The 19,111-nt window shown below is 42.6% G+C and overlaps 1 protein-coding gene across 1 annotated transcript in view; it reads right to left on the bottom strand.

Annotated features, from left to right (window-relative positions):
- Positions 1-4,246: 4,246 nt before the first annotated feature.
- Positions 4,247-19,111, bottom strand: part of HSH2D (hematopoietic SH2 domain containing) — a 63,222-nt gene continuing 48,357 nt past the window's right edge. The window contains exons 3-6 of the mRNA XM_075337837.1: positions 10,442-10,531; positions 10,148-10,313; positions 7,228-7,494; positions 4,247-7,052 (exon numbers count right to left, since the gene is read on the bottom strand). Of these exons, the coding sequence (XP_075193952.1) occupies positions 6,687-7,052; positions 7,228-7,494; positions 10,148-10,313; positions 10,442-10,531 (889 nt within the window). The 3' untranslated portion in view covers positions 4,247-6,686. The remainder of the gene's footprint in view (positions 7,053-7,227; positions 7,495-10,147; positions 10,314-10,441; positions 10,532-19,111) is intronic.

Raw genomic sequence — 19,111 nt, 5'->3', positions numbered from 1 at the left:
ATTGTCTACAGTAATGGCCATAGTAATATGCACATACGTACACATTGTGACTTGAGAGGGCAAAGGTGTCTATGCATATAGCAAGTAGGTAACAGGCTGAATAATCTAAAAATCACCTAAATATCTCCTCTCCTCTAATTCCCAACACCATTCCAGTAATTATACATGCATTTTCTCTGCTGTAAATGAAGTAAAAACTGTGTACACCTTCATTTGGTTCCTACATGCAAAGAATAGCAACTTTCTAAATAACCTTCATTTACATTTTTCTATAATTTTGCAGCTGTAGAACAGCATAGTTGTTAAAGGCAGCCTGTCAGGTCCAATATACACCTAGAACAACGAGCAGTTCTGGGTACATATTGCTAACCCTTGCCTAACTGTCCTTGTATACAATAGCATAGATACTTTTTCTAAAGATCCCTATATTTCTAAAGACCTTTTATCATATGCTAATGAGGCTAGTGACTAGTTGCAAGGGTGTTATATCTCCCAACTACTCCGCCCTCTTAGCATGGTAGCATGCCCACAGGGGCGTGCTAACATGCTATTCAATGCAGCCTCACCAGCGATGCCGGGCGTACCTGTGTTCACTGTGATCTGAATCCCGAGCACTTCCGGTCATGAGCAGTAGACCTCTCTGAAGCCGAGACATGTACACCCGGCTTCATACTACGTATGACCGGAAGTGCCCGGCATTCAGAAGAGCTGTGACAGCAAACACAGGTACGCTCGGCATCGCTGATGCTGAATTGAATAGCATGTTAGTACACTCCTGTGGGCGTGCTACTGTCCTAAGAGGGCGGCTAGTCGGGGGATATAATGCCCTTGGGACTAGTCACTAGGCTCATTAGCATAAGATAAAAGATCTTTAGAAATACTTTTTCTAAAGATCTCTTTATTTATGCTAGTGTATACAGGGACACTTAGACAGGGATTAGAGATATGGACCCAGAACTGCTTGTGGTTCTGGGTGCATATTGCACCTGACAGGTTCCCTTTAAAGTCAATAGAAATATCCAGCAGTCCCATACGATAACATTTATGCTTTATTTCACATATTTACAATTCCATGGGTCAGATTTTGTTAAAACCAGAGCAGATGACATGTTTCGGATCAAACAGGATCCTTACTCATATCTGTGACTATAGACTTGTGAATCCTCAGATCGCATGCACTCTGCGCTATGAGGAATCCCAGAATGGTGGTCACGAAGCTAAGAATGGTGATCTACACACTCCAGCAAGCCTCGCTCAATACACTTACATTAAGGCCGGGGCCACACGGGGATTACTGCGATCCCCTCGCATGACACTCGGCTCACGCTGGCAGTACAGCAGTGCCGAGTGTCATGCGAGTGTCCCTGCGACTGAGGTCCGATCATGCGAGCAGACGCCAGCTGCGGGGGTCGGGACGGCACTGAGGAGGGGTGGGCCGGTGCTGCGGAGGGGAGGGCCGGCACGGAGGAGGAGAGGGAGGGATTTATCTCCCTGTCTCCTCCGTAGCCGGCTATTGCCATTCTCGCCCTGCACTTGCGGTACACCGGTGTACCGCGAGTGCAGTGCATTTTTTCTCTTGCCTCATAGACTTCAATGGGTTCGAGAGAAAACAGGATCGCATTACAGTCGCAGCATGCTATGATTGTTTTCTCGGTCCGATTAGGGCTGAGAAAATAATCGCTCATGGGTGCTGACACATAGGCTAATATTGCTCCGAGTGGAATGCGATTTTTTTTATCGCACTTTACTCGCACCGATTTTCATGCCGTGTGGCTTAGGCCTAAGTGTAGCTGTGCCCACATAGTGAACTTCTAACCAGTAGTAGGCATATCACCCACCACCTTTCCTGACTCTGAAATTGTAAAATCCTCACTACACACAGAACGTGTGATGAGAGGATTCATAAAGCTGCAGTCACATAGAGGGACTGCAAACTAATAGATTTACACAGAACATCCCCTTTAAGTTTTTTATCTGCATTATCTTACATTTGCTCAATCTGATGGCTTTCTAGTTTCCCTTTCTCACAGTGCTAGAGATAACAGTAGGAAGGGGGATAGCACTGAGCACAGATATCCACAGCCTGAAGAAGCATAAAAGCATCCAAAGTTTCAGGAAGGGCAGAAAAAAGTGTGTGCTAAAGAGGGGAAAAAAGTATGTGAATATATGGGGTGATAGAAGCTGTGCTTTTATATCAAAGGAGATCTCATTTATATGTATAAGTACATGTGAGGTCAATACAAAGGACTGGCGCATAACTTATTTCTTCCAACGACTTTACAAAGGACCAGGGGACACTCATTATGTGTTAAAGAAAGGCAATTTTGACAACTAAATAGGAAAGGGTTCTTTACAGTTAGCCAGATTATGGAATGCCCTACCGCAAGACATATTAATGGCAGACACTATAACAACTTTTAGAAAAGGTCTAGATGCTTTACTCTCAACAAATTGCATTGTGGGTTATAGATAGAGCCATAGAGTATATTGAACTTGATGGACCTGTGTTTTTTTTCACGTATATAACTATTTAACTAAAAAATCAGATAATTAAAACAACAGTACCCTCGATTTACACAGGCATCATGTACAGCCTATATTACTGCAAGAGACACTCCCACAAACTGGGATCAGCCTGCAAACTTTTTATCAGGTGATATGAAATAAATGAGAAAAATGAAGATTGCAAAATGCTTTTTTACCTAAACCATCGATATATGTAAAAATATTTTTTTCCATGTTAAAAGGTATTCAAAGCCCTTAAAGCTTTGTTAAAAACCTGTTCTAACCACCAGTATGTGATAGAGGAACACTTCATGCATTCTTGTTGTTCAGTTCACTATAAAAGTATTTTACAGAATGGATGGTAAAAATGACAAGTTATTTTTATTATACTGATCAACAGGATTGTGAATTTCCTAGTTATGTGTTCTTTAACTTTTTTGCACTTCCTAGTAGACCTGAAGCAGTGATCTTAGGGTGAGTGCACATAATAAGGGTTCCCAGTGTTTTGGATGCAGATTTTTTTGCTGCGTCCAAAACGCTGCAATGGATTTCTAGAAATCCCGTGCCTACTGTGCTTGTTTTTCCTGCAGTGAAAACTGGCCTGCGGTGTGGCTTCCCAAGCTGTAGCATGTCAATTGTTTGCTGCAGAGACGCAAGTGTTCTCTGCAGGGAGAACACAGCAAGAGACCGCAACTGCCCGAGGCCATATCGTGGGCACGAGAAGCTGCTGACTCCTGTGATCTCCTGCGGAGGAGACTTGCAGCCCCACAGGTCAGGACCTGACGCGTCCAGGATTCAGCAGGCCCTGATTGTGTGTACATACCCTAAAGATGCTATGGCATTTACTGACAAGTTTTTTTTAGGCAGTCTACTACAGTATGCTATCTGAAGATCTGATGGCTACCATAGTATAGTGGTGTGCCATAATCAGGGGTGGGATTCAGCCGGTTCTGTCCGGTTCTGAAGAACCGGTTGTTAAAATAGCAGTCGGTTCCCAGAACCGGCAAGAAACAGCTCTGACGATTCGGTTCCCTGCTGTATTCATTTGTGTTAGTGTCTCTTTAAGACTCTAGCACAAATGAATCTGCATACCTCCGTGCTGCACTTCCTGGTTCAGTGCAGCCTCGGCTCACTGACCCGGCGTGCAGTGACGCGATGACGCTGCAGACACAGGTCACGGCAGTGTGAGGAGGGAGCTCCTCCTCCTGCCGTCTGTCAGCGTCACTGCTGTGACTGCAGATAGCCGCGGAGGATGACGGGAGACACAGGAGAGGCTGGTGTTGCTTGGATCAGGTAAGCCGCTCAGTGAGCCGAAGCTGCAGGGAGAGGGGCCACATAAGATAGGAACGGTTACTATATGTGGCTATATGGGGATGGGATCTGCAGGGAGAAAGGGGCCATAATAGGATGGGATCTGCAGGGGGAAAGGGGCCATAATGGGATGGGATCTGCAGGGGGAAAGGGGCCATAATAGGATGGGATCTGCAGGGGGAAAGTGGCCATAATAGGATGGGATCTGCAGGGAGAAAGGGGCCATAATAGGATGGTATCTGCAGGGAGAAAGGGGCCATAATAGGATGCGATCTGCAGGGAGAAAGGGGCCATAATAGGATGGGATCTGCAGGGGCAAAGGGGCCATAATAGGATGGGATCTGCAGGGGGAAAGGGGCCATAATGGGATGGGATCTGCAGGGGGAAAGGGGCCATAATAGGATGGGATCTGCAGGGGGAAAGGGGCCATAATAGGATGGGATCTGCAGGGGGAAAGGGGCCATAATAGGATGGGATCTGCAGGGGGAAAGAGGCCATATTGGGATGGGATCTGCAGGGGGAAAGAGGCCATATTGGGATGGGATCTGCAGGGGAAAGGGGCCATAATGGGATGGGATCTGCAGGGGAAAAGGATTCATAATGGGATGGGATCTGCAGGGGGAAAAAGGCCATAATGGGATGGGATCTGCAGGGAAAAGGGGCCATAATGGGATGGGATCTGCAGGGGAAAGGGGCCATAATGGGATGGGATCTGCAGGGGAAAAGGGGCCATAATGGGATGGGATCTGCAGGGGGAAAGAGGCCATAATGGGATGGGATCTGCAGGGGGGAGAGACCACATGGGATTGGATCTGTATGGGGTAGGTCGTCCGTTCCAATTTAGCAATAATTTTTAGTAATAATTTTTAAAAACTGTAGAAAAACCATTTAATACAAGAAGAGTGACAGTGACTGGAGCAACTGGTGCTGGACAGGAGGGTGACGGTAGAGGAGCGGAAGAAGAGGAAAGAGATTTTACTTTAAATTACTTGTATTTTTGGTTGAGGAAAGTGCGTGTAAATGGGTGTGGCTAACAAAGTGGGTGTGGTTACAAAATGGGTGTGGTTTTCAAATGGGCGGGGTTTACAGAAAACCTGTTGTTAAAAATTTGAATCCCACCCCTGGCCATAATCCCCTCAACTATGTTGGGGAGGGGTCGATGCTCCCTGTGTCAAGCACCTTAGATACTGCACTCACTATAGACTGTGGCATCTAAAGGGTTATATGATTAGAAACCAACTTTAGGCTGGTGGCATGTCAGAAGATGTTTACTCAATGGGTGTATTCTTTAAGAGTATTTTCTTTGGTGTTACAGAGAACTGTCTGTATTTTCTGGTGCTGAGAACCTGTATAAGATAGAAAACATGTACTAATACACTTTCACTCAGTTCCAGGTTATCCATCTTCAATGCCAGTGGGCCACTTAGGCCGCAACAATTTTTATAGTATCTGTGCCTTCAGGATACTGGTAACAACTGTAGAAAAGCAGAGAGCTATTGGATACCTACACAGCCACTTACTCAGACAGGACACAGTCTGCCTCTTATCTGTGGCCTACAAGAAGCTGCCACCACACATGGAACATCTGACAGCTTAATGACAGCACTTCATTGCACCACCAGTTTTGGCCCAGAGATAGCAGTGAAGTAGCACATAATCGCTTGGTGTGGTAACAGGGGGAGGTCTGTACTATTTAATATTCAATATTATAGATAATTAGGGACAATGGGGGAATTATTATTATACGAAGGAACAATTGGGGAAGTGGTAAATATTATTACAATAAATAGGCACAAAGCGAGCGGGTTGCATTATTACAATTAAGAGGCACAACAGAGGCAATTATAAAGCAGCAGAAGGGGACATGGAGGCAGAATGAGGGGCATTATTAATCTAGAGCCACAATGGGGGCATTATTAATCTAGAGTCACAATGATGGTATTATTAATATAGAGAAACAATGGTGGGCATTATTAAACTAGAGTCACAATGGTGGGCATTATTAAACTAGAACCACAATGGGGGGCATTATTAATCTAGAGACACAATGGTGGGCATTATTAATCTAGAGACACAATGTGAAGTATTATTATAGGGAAGCACAAGGGGGGGTCATTTTACAATAAAGAACAATGGGAGCATTATTATTTCTATAAGAAGACACAATGGGCATTATTAATATAAGGCAAATGAGGGGGTGGCACTACTATTATTGATATTAGGAGGCAGAAGGGGGACATCATTAATAGGGGGCTTTCTGACTGTAAATAGAGGGGTGGCATAGAGGAAGCACTATTACTATGTGGAGGCATATGGAAAAGTGGTGGACTGTTGCTGCTGCGTTCCTGCCCCTGAAGACACCAATCGCGTTGTGTAGTGTAATTGTGCTAGTAAGTGAGTATAACTTAGTTTGTTATGTTGATATACCTCTAAACATCTGTAGAGCTTTTGTTATTGAATACACAACCCATTTAAGTCCAATATTAAACTATTATCTTGAAATAAGGCTGACATACATTACTTTTTCCATTGAATTACATCGTGACTTACAACCCTTTTTGCACACAAATGTTTGGTACAGATCTATAATATAATTTTGATAGCTGGCTATGGGCTCATACATCAGATTTTTTTCTCATACTGAATGACAATGCCTTATTACAGAGGCATTCTCCTCTAGAATCATAGACTATAAGAGAGAGTCTATTGCCTTGGGATAAATATATAGGCTGTGTAGTATGGACACATAGAGACAGTTTGTTTTGCGGTACAAGGGTAAAGGTTTGCATGAGACCCTATTTTACGAAATCCTCATAATATAGTATAATTATATAAAATACATTTTTTTCAACATAAGTCCACTTGTCTTTTTAAGAAAATCCTGGTGCAAATGGAGGAGGCGCTCTATATTCCTCTGGGGCAGTTGGTTGATGTGGTGTACTAGATGAGGTCTTCTGCCCTGTTTGTGAGAAGTGTCCAAAACTGTCCTTGACATTTTTCACGCGTGCTGCCATTGAGGTTTCAATTTTCTTCAAATCCTGCGCCAATTCTCCTTCTTTCATGAAAGAAACTGCTTTGTTTAATGCAGTTTTACATGCTTTAAGGTTTTTCTTAGGTAAGTTGACCGGTTTTTCTTCATTAGTTGGCCACATTGAGTTATCAGCTGTGTTTGGGTATGGTAAATCTACACTTTGTGCTTTGGTAATAGATCTGTGTTCACTTGGAACCGCAGAGACCTGCAAACAAAAACACAAACTCATGAAACATTTACATTGACATTTCTATTCAGATTTGAGTAATAGAATTTTTTATTATTTCCTATCCTGTGGCCCAGAAGACAGTATTGCATGTGCACACCAATGCGTTTAACACAATTTTCCCTTATCAACATGCTAAAATACAATTACGTACTGTATTGCTTGGCATCTGTAGTTCTGTAGGCAGTATTGGGTAGAGTCTGTTCACAGTGGTGGGAATGCATTGTGGTGTTGTTGTTTGAGAGTTGGAGAAATTGGATGTCTGCAATCTCCTCGGTGGCACAGGTGGGATGTGTGTTTCCATAGGCAATGGATGAGGTGTGGCGATGCCTGTAGAAGACTCCCCTGAACTGTGCAATGGTTTTGGCAATGCTAATCTGTTTTCGAATAATTCTTCATAATCGGCACCGGATGCTGTTTTCTGTAAGAGATCAGAAAGTTAAAGTTTACATCAAGTTGACTTCATAATTATACTGCTATGCTATAAGAGAACTCGGCACACCAAAATTGAATATAAGGACTATTATACAAGCGATCCCAAAAAATGTAAAATGTAACGTTTTGACCCATATGTTTGGATCTTCATCAGACACAATAGATTCTTGTGTAGGGAAATGCCTTTAAGATGGTGATAAGGTCAAAATCACCATGAGATCTATGGATAAATCAGATTGCAGTTCTGTATATATGTAATGGCGCAGTATAGCAGAGCGTCTTACTTGCAGGAGGGCTTTGCTGTTAGTTCCTTATTTTGTAATCACATTGACTAGAAAATAAAGTCTATAGCCTTCAAAATACAGCAATATTAAAGTGCAAGATATAAAATGTCACTATAATTTTTTCAGTTGTAGGAGATATGGGTATGCTGCGCTGCTGGTCGGTATGGAATGAAAGATATCCAAAGAATATAGAAGGGTGTAATAAAATAATAGCGGCTTTATTGTCAACGTGTTTCAAAGTATCTATTCGATAAGAACTTCATCAGGAGATACCACAGATAGATTTCTCCTAATGAATCAGTTATAGATACTTTGAAATACATTGAGAATAAAACCGCTATCAATTCATTATACCCTTCTATTTTCTTTGAATATCTTTCATTCCATACTGATCAGCAGCGCTGCACACCCGCATCTCTTACAACCAATCTCTACATTGGACACTCAAACCTGTGGAGCAGCAGCAGCTGGATTTATATTTTCTGCCTTAGGCTATGTGCACGCACTGCGGATTTGTTTCTCCAGCGAAAAACGCACCTTCTAGCAGAAAACCGCATCTACATGCGGAAAAACGCAACATAAACACATGTGTTTTTACCGCGTTTTTGCTTCGAATTTACCCCATTTTTACCTGTGGTTTTGCCCCTGCGGTTATTTAACATTGAACACAGGGAAAAACGCAGAAAAGTAATGACCTGCTGCTTCTTTTTGCAGCAGAAATTCTGCAGCAAAACCTGTAAAGAAAAAAAACGCAGTGTGCGCACAGCATTTTTGATTTCTCATTGATTTTGCTGACAATGGACTGCATGAAGCCCATGAACAAAAACTGCACCAATTCTTCAGCAAAAACCACGGCAAATCCGTGGCAAAAAACGCAGTGTGCGTACAGGGCCTTAAAGTGTTATGCTTTTTACAGCAACACCAGGCATGCACTACGGTCTCACCATTTAATGCTGTTATTGTGCTTTTGGGTGCACCCAGTTTTTCATTCCTCCTATACTTTTGTTGTGATTTGAAGGGTTATGAAAGTTGCATGTAAGGTGTGGGTGTATGGACTCAGTGGCAGAACCAGTTCTGTCCATATCAGGTGCTAGCTGTGTATACAGTTGACACCCACCTGTTACTACAGTAATCAGAGTGGCCTTTCAGCCCCTTAGATGCCATGGTCAAAAGTGATGTGGCGTACAAGCCCCCCATAACAGTCTCCAAGACTTTTCTTGTGTAGCTCTGGAATGGACTACTGTTAATAATAACAGGTAATTCACAGAATCCATAGTTATTACATTAGGTTATACCGACCCCCAACAACTAGACAGAGCATTCAAAGGAGTGTCATAGAAGCCAGGGTCTATCACAGGACACTAATTCTGCCATAATTGTACTGCTATGAGACCTGGAAGAGCACAAATAAACTAATACACTGCAATGCTGGTCACAGGAACCCCAATCTATCAAAAGGTAACAAAAATTATTTTTATAAATGCCTAAAATAGATATATCCTTATGATTAACATTAGTTAACAGCATTTATTATTTTGATATTATAGTCATATTTTCTATACATTTCTGGAAACCAATCAAACTAACATTCCCATCAATATAGATACTTCTGCAATGAATTTCAAAGTGCTAAAATTTTGACTATGGGAAATGCTTTAAAGCTAATCTGTTACCAGATTTGTCCCCCATAAACTGCAGACACCTCCAGTAAGCTCTTATATACAGCATTCTTGCATACTATATATAAGTGCCCAGGCCAATCTTATAACATAAAGACTTTTTATTATACTCCCCTGCGGGGTAGTCCCGTCCAATTGGGTGTTACTGATCTTGATCTGGCGCCTCCTATCTTCTTGCAATCACCATCCTCTTTCCCTGCTTCATGGGGATGACAAGTCCTACATCACCAACACAGCGTCAGCCATTGCGCTCCTGCGAAAGTGCACTTCTTTCTGCCCTGCTGCAGGCAGATCAGTATTGGAATGTACATGCGCTGGCGTTCTTTGACCTTTCCCTGTGCCTGTGCACTACAATACTTTGATCTGTTCTCAGCAGGGCAGTGCCCATGCGCACTAGCACCATGGATGACACTGTGTGGATGATGTAGGATGCGTCATTCACACTAAGCAGATAAGGAACACGGTGATCGCAAGTAGAGAGGAGGCGTTGGATCAAGACTAGTGATACCCATCAAACTGGACCACCCTGCAGGGAAGTGTAATAAAAGGTCTTTATGTTATACAGAGCGACGTGGGCTCTTATACACAGCACTCTAGAATGCTGTGTATATGAGCTCACTGGTGGTGGCCAAATCTGGTGATAGGTTCCCTTTAATGTCAACAGTTTGTCAAATACCTGTCCGCATGGCTGCGTTAAAACTTCATTGTAAGGATAGAGGCGATGCTGCATGTGAAAGTTCACTAGGTCTTCTAGTGTATTGTGCACTCTTGTATCTCCAGAAAGAATGCATTCTTGATCTTTAAACACATCAATCATGAAATGTCTGAAGCGGTCCAGGGTCCTATAAATAAGAGAATATAATTTATCAGGACATCATAATGCAGCTTACTCTTGTTTACTTATTTTTTTCAGAGAATTGGATTTAGTTTTCATTTATTTAAGTCTTTTACAGTTAAAGTAGCACCTTACCTGTAAGATAAGCTGTACCCAATTCTACTTTCACTAACTCTGATAAGAAAACATCCCATGGGCTTGTCTGTCAGTAAATCTTCTGCATCCCTATAGTTGGAATAAAGATATTTTTATCATCAAATAACAAAACGATCTCACATTTACGTCAGACATCAGTATTTTGCATCAGTGTTTGTATGCCAAAGCCAGGAGGGAAACGTACAGCGAAAGTTTATAATTTGAAGATTGACATCTATGCTGTGTTTTGGAGATAATCCTAGTTTTGGCAAATACTGATCAAAAATACTGATGTGTGAATAAGTCCTTGTCTTGACTCAGACGCTATACCTTCAAAAAGTCACATCATTTGAAATAGTAAATCTACTTCTATACATAATGTTATAGTTTGCAAATAGAAAATAACTTATTAAAAATGAGAATAGTTGTAAAGTTCTAAATATACTGTATTATAGGGTCATCTGCTTTAAATATCAATTTGGCTATGGGCAGGGAGGAGACAAAACAGCAGTGAAGCAGTGGGGTTGTGAGTGCGCAATCTTTTAGTGGACTTACTCTGCAGCTACCCACTGCTGAATTTACCTTTTGATCCCCTTTAATTAAAGGGGTGGTTCACCCATATTTATTATTTGGTAGATCGATATTATGTTGAGAAACAATGTTTCTCTCAAATACCTTATGTTGGCAATAGTGCCCGTGAGAGGGGCACTATTGCGGACCGCTATTCCCCATGCCTGACCCCTGGGGTCCATGACCTCGGGGATCTGGTGATGTCAAGTCAAGTTCCTGTCATGTCACGTCAAGTCTCCGTGAGTGATTGGCTGTGGGTTGTGTTTCACTGCTCATCACAACCCAGCATGGCAGCCCATCAGCTCCCTCCTCCCTCACAGCAGAGCGCTTGAAGAAGGAGACACACTGAACTGTGACAAGTGGTGAGTCAGGAAGACTGCAGCCGGTCACGGTGACGTCAGGTCAACAGGAACTTTACGTGACATCACCGGATCCCCGAGGTCACGGACCCCCGGGAGTCAGGCATGGGGAACAGCGGTCCGCAATAGTGCCCCTCTCAGGCACTATTGCCAGCATGAGGTATTTGAGAGAAACATTGTTTCTCAACATAATATCGATCTACCAAATAATAAATAAGGGTGAACCACCCCTTTAATTGGAGAACCCCTTTAATTAATTTCTACTGATCCTGACTCACAGCCCAGAGCTGCATTCACCATTCTTCACAGCTGAAATCTTCCTGCATTCTTTACTTGCTTCGTTCCTTAAATCTAGTTTTCCAATCACAGGTCTTTCATGTGTCCTGTGGTAAATATGTGCGCCAACTGTGAGGAAGTCATCTCTGCAGTCAATCGGTGGCCGAGTCCCATATGTGCAGGAATCACTCAGGCCAGTGAATGGCTGTATTGGATCAGCGTGTACGGTCAGCACATCACCACTGCAGAACAAGTCCACAAGATCTGCGTGAACACCAATGTAGAGCCAAGGAATGTGATAAAATAAGTTACTCATATTTTACCACATTTCCTACTCTAAGCTCATTTATTTTCAAATCCTGAATAACCTCATTAAGTATTATGAACTTATTCCAAGTTTGTAGCCCACATTACGAGAAGAATAAAGGCTTTAAACATGTGCCTCTTCTCATACAGCTTTACAGGGATTATCCTGGTTCATACTAATTACAGGTTAAGAAGACCATTACTTCTGGAATGTGGAAAATTGCTTTTTAGTTTCAGTAAATTATACCCTTTATAGACATACGGCATGCATACGTAAGTAGATATGCCCAATGAATTATAAGTATTATTATCGGTGTTCACCGAGACCATTAGTGACTTATCTGCATCAACTCTTCAACAATTTTGTCACAAGGGAAAGCTGAAAATATGGCAAGAGTGTTACATTATATGGGTAATATTACTAATAAAACATGTCATACTATCCAGGAGTGATTTCCTTAGTACATTATTTCCTTGTATAATATGTAAACTGACCCAATCTTTCTAAAGGCTTTATTGAAAACTGTTTCTTTCCAGCACAAGTGTCTGACAAATGTGTAATAGGGAAGTACAAATCATTGCAGCAATCTTGTAATTATGGCAGGAGAATTATGAGAGTACATGTTCCACATGCACAGAGTATTCAGGTAAGAAATATGCTTCGGGACGTATGACATAATCAATAGTTATGAGCTTAGTCATTCCCACAATGCACAATGTGCAGGGACAAACAATGGACATACATTAGTTTTTGTTTTTATGTTAGTCAATCAACTATCAATGAAAAAAGACACTTGTTTATGTTTCTCAATCTCACTTTTAAAGGGAACCTATCACCAGGTTTTTCCCCTACAATCTGCAGCCACAACCAGTAGGCTCTTATATACACTGTGTGCAGAATTATTAGGCAAGTTGTATTTTACAGGATGTTTCTTATTATTGATCAACAACTATGTTCTCAATCAACCCAAAAGACTGTCAAGTTGAGGGGGGTTATCATAGGAGAATGCTGCTTACAGGGGACGCATACTGGATATTTCACTTGGGCACCTCCACTCCTCATGTATTAAATTCCAGGAAACAAATTTTGTTCCATTACTTATAAATTTATGACTATCTACCACATTTTTCCTATTGGATACATAGTATGTCTATATACAAGAAACGGTTGAGATGTTCAGAAAAATGTTTAGAAATATGAAAATTTGTTTTCATATACACCGTGTGCAGAATTATTAGGCAAGTTGTATTTTAGAGGATTTTTTTATTATTGATCAACAACTATGTTCTCAATCAACCAAAAGACTCATAAATATCAAAGCTTAATATTTTTGGAAGTTAGAGTGAGTTTTTTTAGATTTGGCTATCTTAGCAGGATATCTGTTTGTGCAGGTAACTATTGCTGGGCAGAATTATTAGGCAACTTAATAAAAAAACAAATATATTCCCCTCTCACTTGTTTATTTTCACCAGGTAAAGCAATATAACTACACAAAATTTAGAAATAAACATTTCTGACATGCAAAAGCAAAACCCCAAAAAATGAGTGACCAATATAGCCACGTTTCCTTATGATGACACTCAGCAGCCTACCATCCATAGATTCTGTCAGTTGTTTGATCTGTTTGCTATCAGCATTGCATGCAGCAGCCACCACAGCCTCCCAGACACTGTTCCGAGAGGTGTACTGTTTTCCCTCCCTGAAGATCTTACATTTTACGAGGGATCACAGGTTCTCTATGGGGTTCAGATCAGGTGAACAAGGGGGCCATGTCATTATTTTTTCATCTTTTAGACCTTTACTGGCCAGCCACGCTGTGGAATAGTTGGATGCATGTGATGGAGCATTGTCCTGCATGAAAATTATGTTTTTCTTCAACGATACCAACTTCTTCCTGTACCACTGCTTGAAGAAGTTGTCTTCCAGAAACTGGCAGTAGGTCTGGGAGTTGAGTTCCACTCCATCCTCAACCCGAAAAGGTTCCACAAGTTCATCTTTGATGATACCAGCCCATACCAGTACCCCACCACCACCTTGCTGGCGTCTGAGTCGGAGTGGAGCTCTCTGCCCTTTACTGATCCAGCCTCTGGTCCATCCATCTGGCCCATCAAGAGTCACTCTCATTTCATCAGGCCATAAAACCTTTGAAAAATCAGTCTTAAGATATTTCTTGGCCCAGTCTTGGCATTTTATCTTATGTTTCTTGTTCAAAGATGGTCGTTTTTCAGCCTTCCTTACCTTGGCCATGTCTCTGAGTTTGGCACACCTTGTGCTTTTTGATACTCCAGTAACGTTGCAGCTCTGAAATATGGCCAAACTGGTGGCAAATGGCATCTTGGCAACTTCACGCTTGATTTTCCTCAATTCATGGGCAGTTTTTTTTGCGCCTTTTTTGCCCAACACGCTTCTTGCGACCCTGTTAGCTATTTGTCATGAAACGCTTGGTTGTTCAGTGATCACGCTTCAAATGTTTGGCAATTTCAAGGCTGCTGCATCCCTCTGCAAGACCTCTCACAATTTTGGATTTTTCAGAGCCCATCAAATCTCTCTTCTGACCCATTTTGCCAAAGGAAAGGAAGTTGCCTAATAATTAAGCACACCTTATATAGGGTGTTGATGTCATTACACCACACCCCTCCTCATTACAGAGATGCACTTCACCTGATTTACTTAATTGGTAGTTGGCTCTCAAGAGTATACAGCTTGGAGTAGGCCAACATGTATAAAAAGTATCATGTGATCAAAATACTCATTTGCCTAATAATTCTGCACACAGTGTATTTTTTTCATATTTACAGGATAAATTTGTTTGTGATGAAAAATGTATTCATTATTACTTTGTCATATTTCATAATATTATCTATTTTTATTCTGTATGCAGTAAAAATTATTGATGAAAATTATGTTGATTATTTCCCTAATACTCATTTATCGGCAAATTTCTTATACTTTTTCAGAGAGCTTTTAATGGTATCTTTTTTTATTTGTTATATTTGTACAAGTTTTGTAATTTTATAGAAATTATATGTGATAAATGTATGCATTCATTTATGTATTTTTGACTGTAAATTCCCTGAGATCCAATTGCCATTCATCTGGAGACATATGTGAAATAAAATACATCAGAAGGACTGTGTCAATCATAGTGGTGGAGCCACATACTCACCTGTCTTCATTAGTTGACATTGTATAAAGGATCTCTGGGCAGTGAACAAACTAAGCTTTGATAAAGGACTTTTCAGTCTGAAACACAAATGTGGCGCCCTGTGCCTGAGTCGCCAAAAATGATAGCTACACGTGTATTTCAATCTGTGTAACATGTATTGTCAGCTTTAATGAGACTTGGTTTTCTCTGCTATTCACTACAAACACACATTTGCCCACACTCCCTTACTGGGTCTGGTCCCTTGAGATAAAACCTACGCTTGAGTGTGAGCCCTGGCAGGAGATGGGGAGGAGCTTAGGTCTGAGGTAAGTTCAGTCAGTTGCAGCCAGGGTGAAGTGAGGAGTCTATTATGGAGATGGTCCTGTCCTGAGGTGACTGGAGGGGTCAGCTACACATTGGCAGGGTATCAGTCACTAGGCCACCAGTACTTTCAAGGTCAGTGGCAAACTTAGAGACTGCTATTAGCTTTTTTATAAGGAGCAGTGATTAACCTGAGAGCACAGTGACACGTTTGAGTCTGGAAACTTCTGGAAGTAATAGTAAGTTTTTCTTCAGGATTTAAGTCGCCTGCTCATCAGAAGGGATTAAAGATCCAGATTGTTCTTATCTTGGAAATCCCTGGAGCAGCAGGGAGAGTACATTACCACCATACAGCAGAGAAGCCAACTTTCATTAGGGCAGGAAAGACCCCCATCCTTGTAACAGCTGTGAGAAAATCTTTTGGAAGGTTCTACAGAGCTCCTGTAAAAGGTATAAGCTCCCTGTTCTGTATCTGGTTGAATTATTCTCCCCTGTGCCATCCCTACCTCACTATCCCAGGAACCAGACCTATTTGGGGAGGCGAGGGGACAACCCTCTGGCACTGTACATCACCTCCTAACTCATGGTGACCTTCAGCAGTGCCCGGCCATACCAAAGGCAAACATCCTAACTGGCGTCACAAACGCTTTATTTGTTTATTTTATCTTTCTCTGCTCTTTTTAATATTATTTTTCAACCCCCATTAAAACAGCCTGTCGCTCGCGCCCGGTATAGCCACATCGCCACTCGGACCCACCACTGTGACATCAGAGGTCTACTGGTGGCGGCACACATAGCTGTTCGGGCTACCATCTGCTGTCATTCACTGCTGTACTCCAAGGGGATCTATACAATATTCCTTAGATATTTTTTCTTATTTGAATTTTAGCTTAGTAAGTGTTGCAATAAAGCATACATTTTAATCCAATTTTTACTGGACCTGGATTCTTTTTCTTCAGTTCATTGCTCACACCAAACACGGTGTATTCTGTGCTCCACACTGGGGAAGTCCAGACACAGGTGAGCTGGCTTGGTTTTGTATATAAGTCTGCTGAAAAATCTGTATGTACAGTGAAGGAAATAACAGAGAAGAAAAAAGGATCCAGCACCCACGTCCAGAGTATAAATAAAACTTGATTTTATTCACATTCCATTAAAAGTGATAGAGATCACATCCATAGCATAAAAATCCCCATGGGAAATGGTGAGACATAGATGGTACGCGTTTCGAGCTGTGTGCTCGTAGTCCCAATCCATTTTTTCTTCTCTCGAGTTTCCTGGCCGGGCCGGCCTTTCTCCGTGCACCTGCCCCACATTGGAGTCTCCATCAACCTGGGTGAGCTGACTTTTTCCTCCTAGTGAAGGAAATAAGTATTTGATGCCTTGCTGATTTTGTAAGTTTGTCCACTAACAAAGACATGAACAGTCTATAATTTTAAGGGTAGGTTAATTTAACAGTGAGCGATAGAGTATCCAATGAAAATCCAGAAAATAACATTGTATAAATTATAGAAAATTATTTGCATTTTGCAGAGAGAAATAAGTATTTGATCCCCTACAAAGCATTAAGAGTTCTGGCTCCTACAAACCACATAGATGCTCCTAATCAACTCGTTACCTGCATTAAAGACAGCTGTCTTACATTGTCACCTGTATAAAATACTCCTGTCCACAGACTCAATTAATCAGTAAGACTCTAACCTCTACAACATGGGTGTGACACCCTGGTCTATCAGGTTGTCACAGGACATTGAGCAATCTGCCCTTCTGCATGGTGTCCATCTCCTCCTTGGTTACGGGTCCCTGGCCTTTGGTGTTGCTAAGAACAAGCTAATTAACACCCTAGAAACAGTCTGCACCACACCCACCAGACACACCAATGGGTAGCCTGAAGGGAATAAGGCCGCCCACTTGGGGGGTTGGTTAGGGAGGGTGAGGAGTGTCAGGAGTAGTCAGTTGAGTGGTGACTCTTGAGAGGAGAGGTCACAAGTTAGTCAGAGGAGGTTAGGAGCTGGGCTCCTTAGTTACTAGGTGGCAGACGTTGGTCTGGGCCTGGTATGAGCTGGAACCCCTGTCGCAGGGGATCGTGTCAAGGGTCACGGAACTGCTGAGCAGTGCAGCCGGCGGCCTTGAGCCTTCTCTGGGCAGGGGCCAGGGCACGGCGGGGTATGTGGACCCTAGGCCAGGAAGTAGCTTCAAGCGTCCTGGTAATTTACTCGACGAGGGCGAAGACTTCATGATTCGTCCTCCACTGGCTCCAAAATCGGGGTACTAGCGCAACGAGGGCGATAGGACTTTCCCAATACATAGTCCAGAAAATCCCAAGCGTGAACCCTGAGAGCAAGCTCACTCCGTTAGCCATACGGGTGAGCGGGACCCGACTAGTTATATACTACAGGGGCCAACCAGTACAAAAAGTGCCAAGGAAAAGGTCACAAGCTAACAAGCAACACCATCGGGCACGGGATCCCAGCATACTCCCTCCCTGCTACAGCGGTGCTAAGAATTCCAGTTTACAAGTTGTCGGTGTCAGCGTTATTGGACTGAGTGAGTACGCAGTGACCCTTTCCTCCCCAACAGCGCTCCCCTCTCACCATCACCATGCCCCGGGGCATTCCCCCTACCCACGGAGGGGTTAAACACCTAGCTGCCATTCCATCGCCACCGTGCGCTCCCAACAGCAGCGGTGGTATTCCACCTTACCACACACCGTGGGTGGCGTCACAAACTGTAACCACAAAATCCCCTGTAAATACCCCCTTTTATTTCGAGTGTCTGCGCGACCCCTCGAGCTACCGCAGATCCGAGCAGCAGCCCGGCTGCTGGCACTGGGGCGGTACATGGGCAAGAGCAAAGAGATTTCTAAAGGATGTCAGGGACAAGATCATAGACCTGAAAAAGGCTGGAATAGGCTACAAAACCATAAGTAAGATGCTGGCTTAGAAGGAGACAACTGTTTGTGCAATAGTAAGGAAATAGAAGAAATACAAAATGAGTGTCAATCGACATTCATCAGGGGCACCATGCAAAATCTCTCCTCTTGAGGTATCCAGGATCATGAGGAAGGTGAGAGACCAGCCTAAAACTCCACAGGGGGAACTTGTTAATGATCTCAAGGCAGCTGGGACCACTGTCACCAAGAAAACCACTGGTATCTCATTACGCCGCAATGGATTAAAATCCTGCAGTGCACGCAAAATACCACTGCTCAAAAAAGCACATGAGCAGCCGGCCGGTCTGAAGTTTACCATTGAACATCTGGGTGATTCTTAGATTGACTGGGAGAATATGCTGTGGTCAGATGAGACAACAATAGAGCTCTTTGGCCTTAACTCAAATCGCCGTGTTTGGAGGAAGAAAAATGCTGCCTATGACCCAAAGAACTGACCTCACTGTCAGGCATGGAGGTGGAAACATGTTTTGGGGGTTTCTCTGCTAAGGGCATAAGACTACTTCACGGCATCAATTGGACAATGGATAGAGCCATGTACTGTAAAATCCTGAGTTACAACCTCCTTTCCTCCACCAGGACATTAAAAATGGGTCATGACTGGGTCTTCCAGCATGACAATGACCTGAAACATACAGCCAAGGCAACAAAGAAGTGGCTCAAAAAGAAGCACTTTAAGGTAATGGAGTGGCCTAGCCAGTCTCCAGACCTTAATCCCATAGAAAACTTATAGAGAGAGCTG

This window comes from Anomaloglossus baeobatrachus, chromosome 1, assembly GCF_048569485.1.
Source record: "Anomaloglossus baeobatrachus isolate aAnoBae1 chromosome 1, aAnoBae1.hap1, whole genome shotgun sequence".
Lineage (NCBI taxonomy): Eukaryota > Metazoa > Chordata > Amphibia > Anura > Aromobatidae > Anomaloglossus > Anomaloglossus baeobatrachus.
This window is presented reverse-complemented; position numbering and strand designations above follow the sequence as displayed.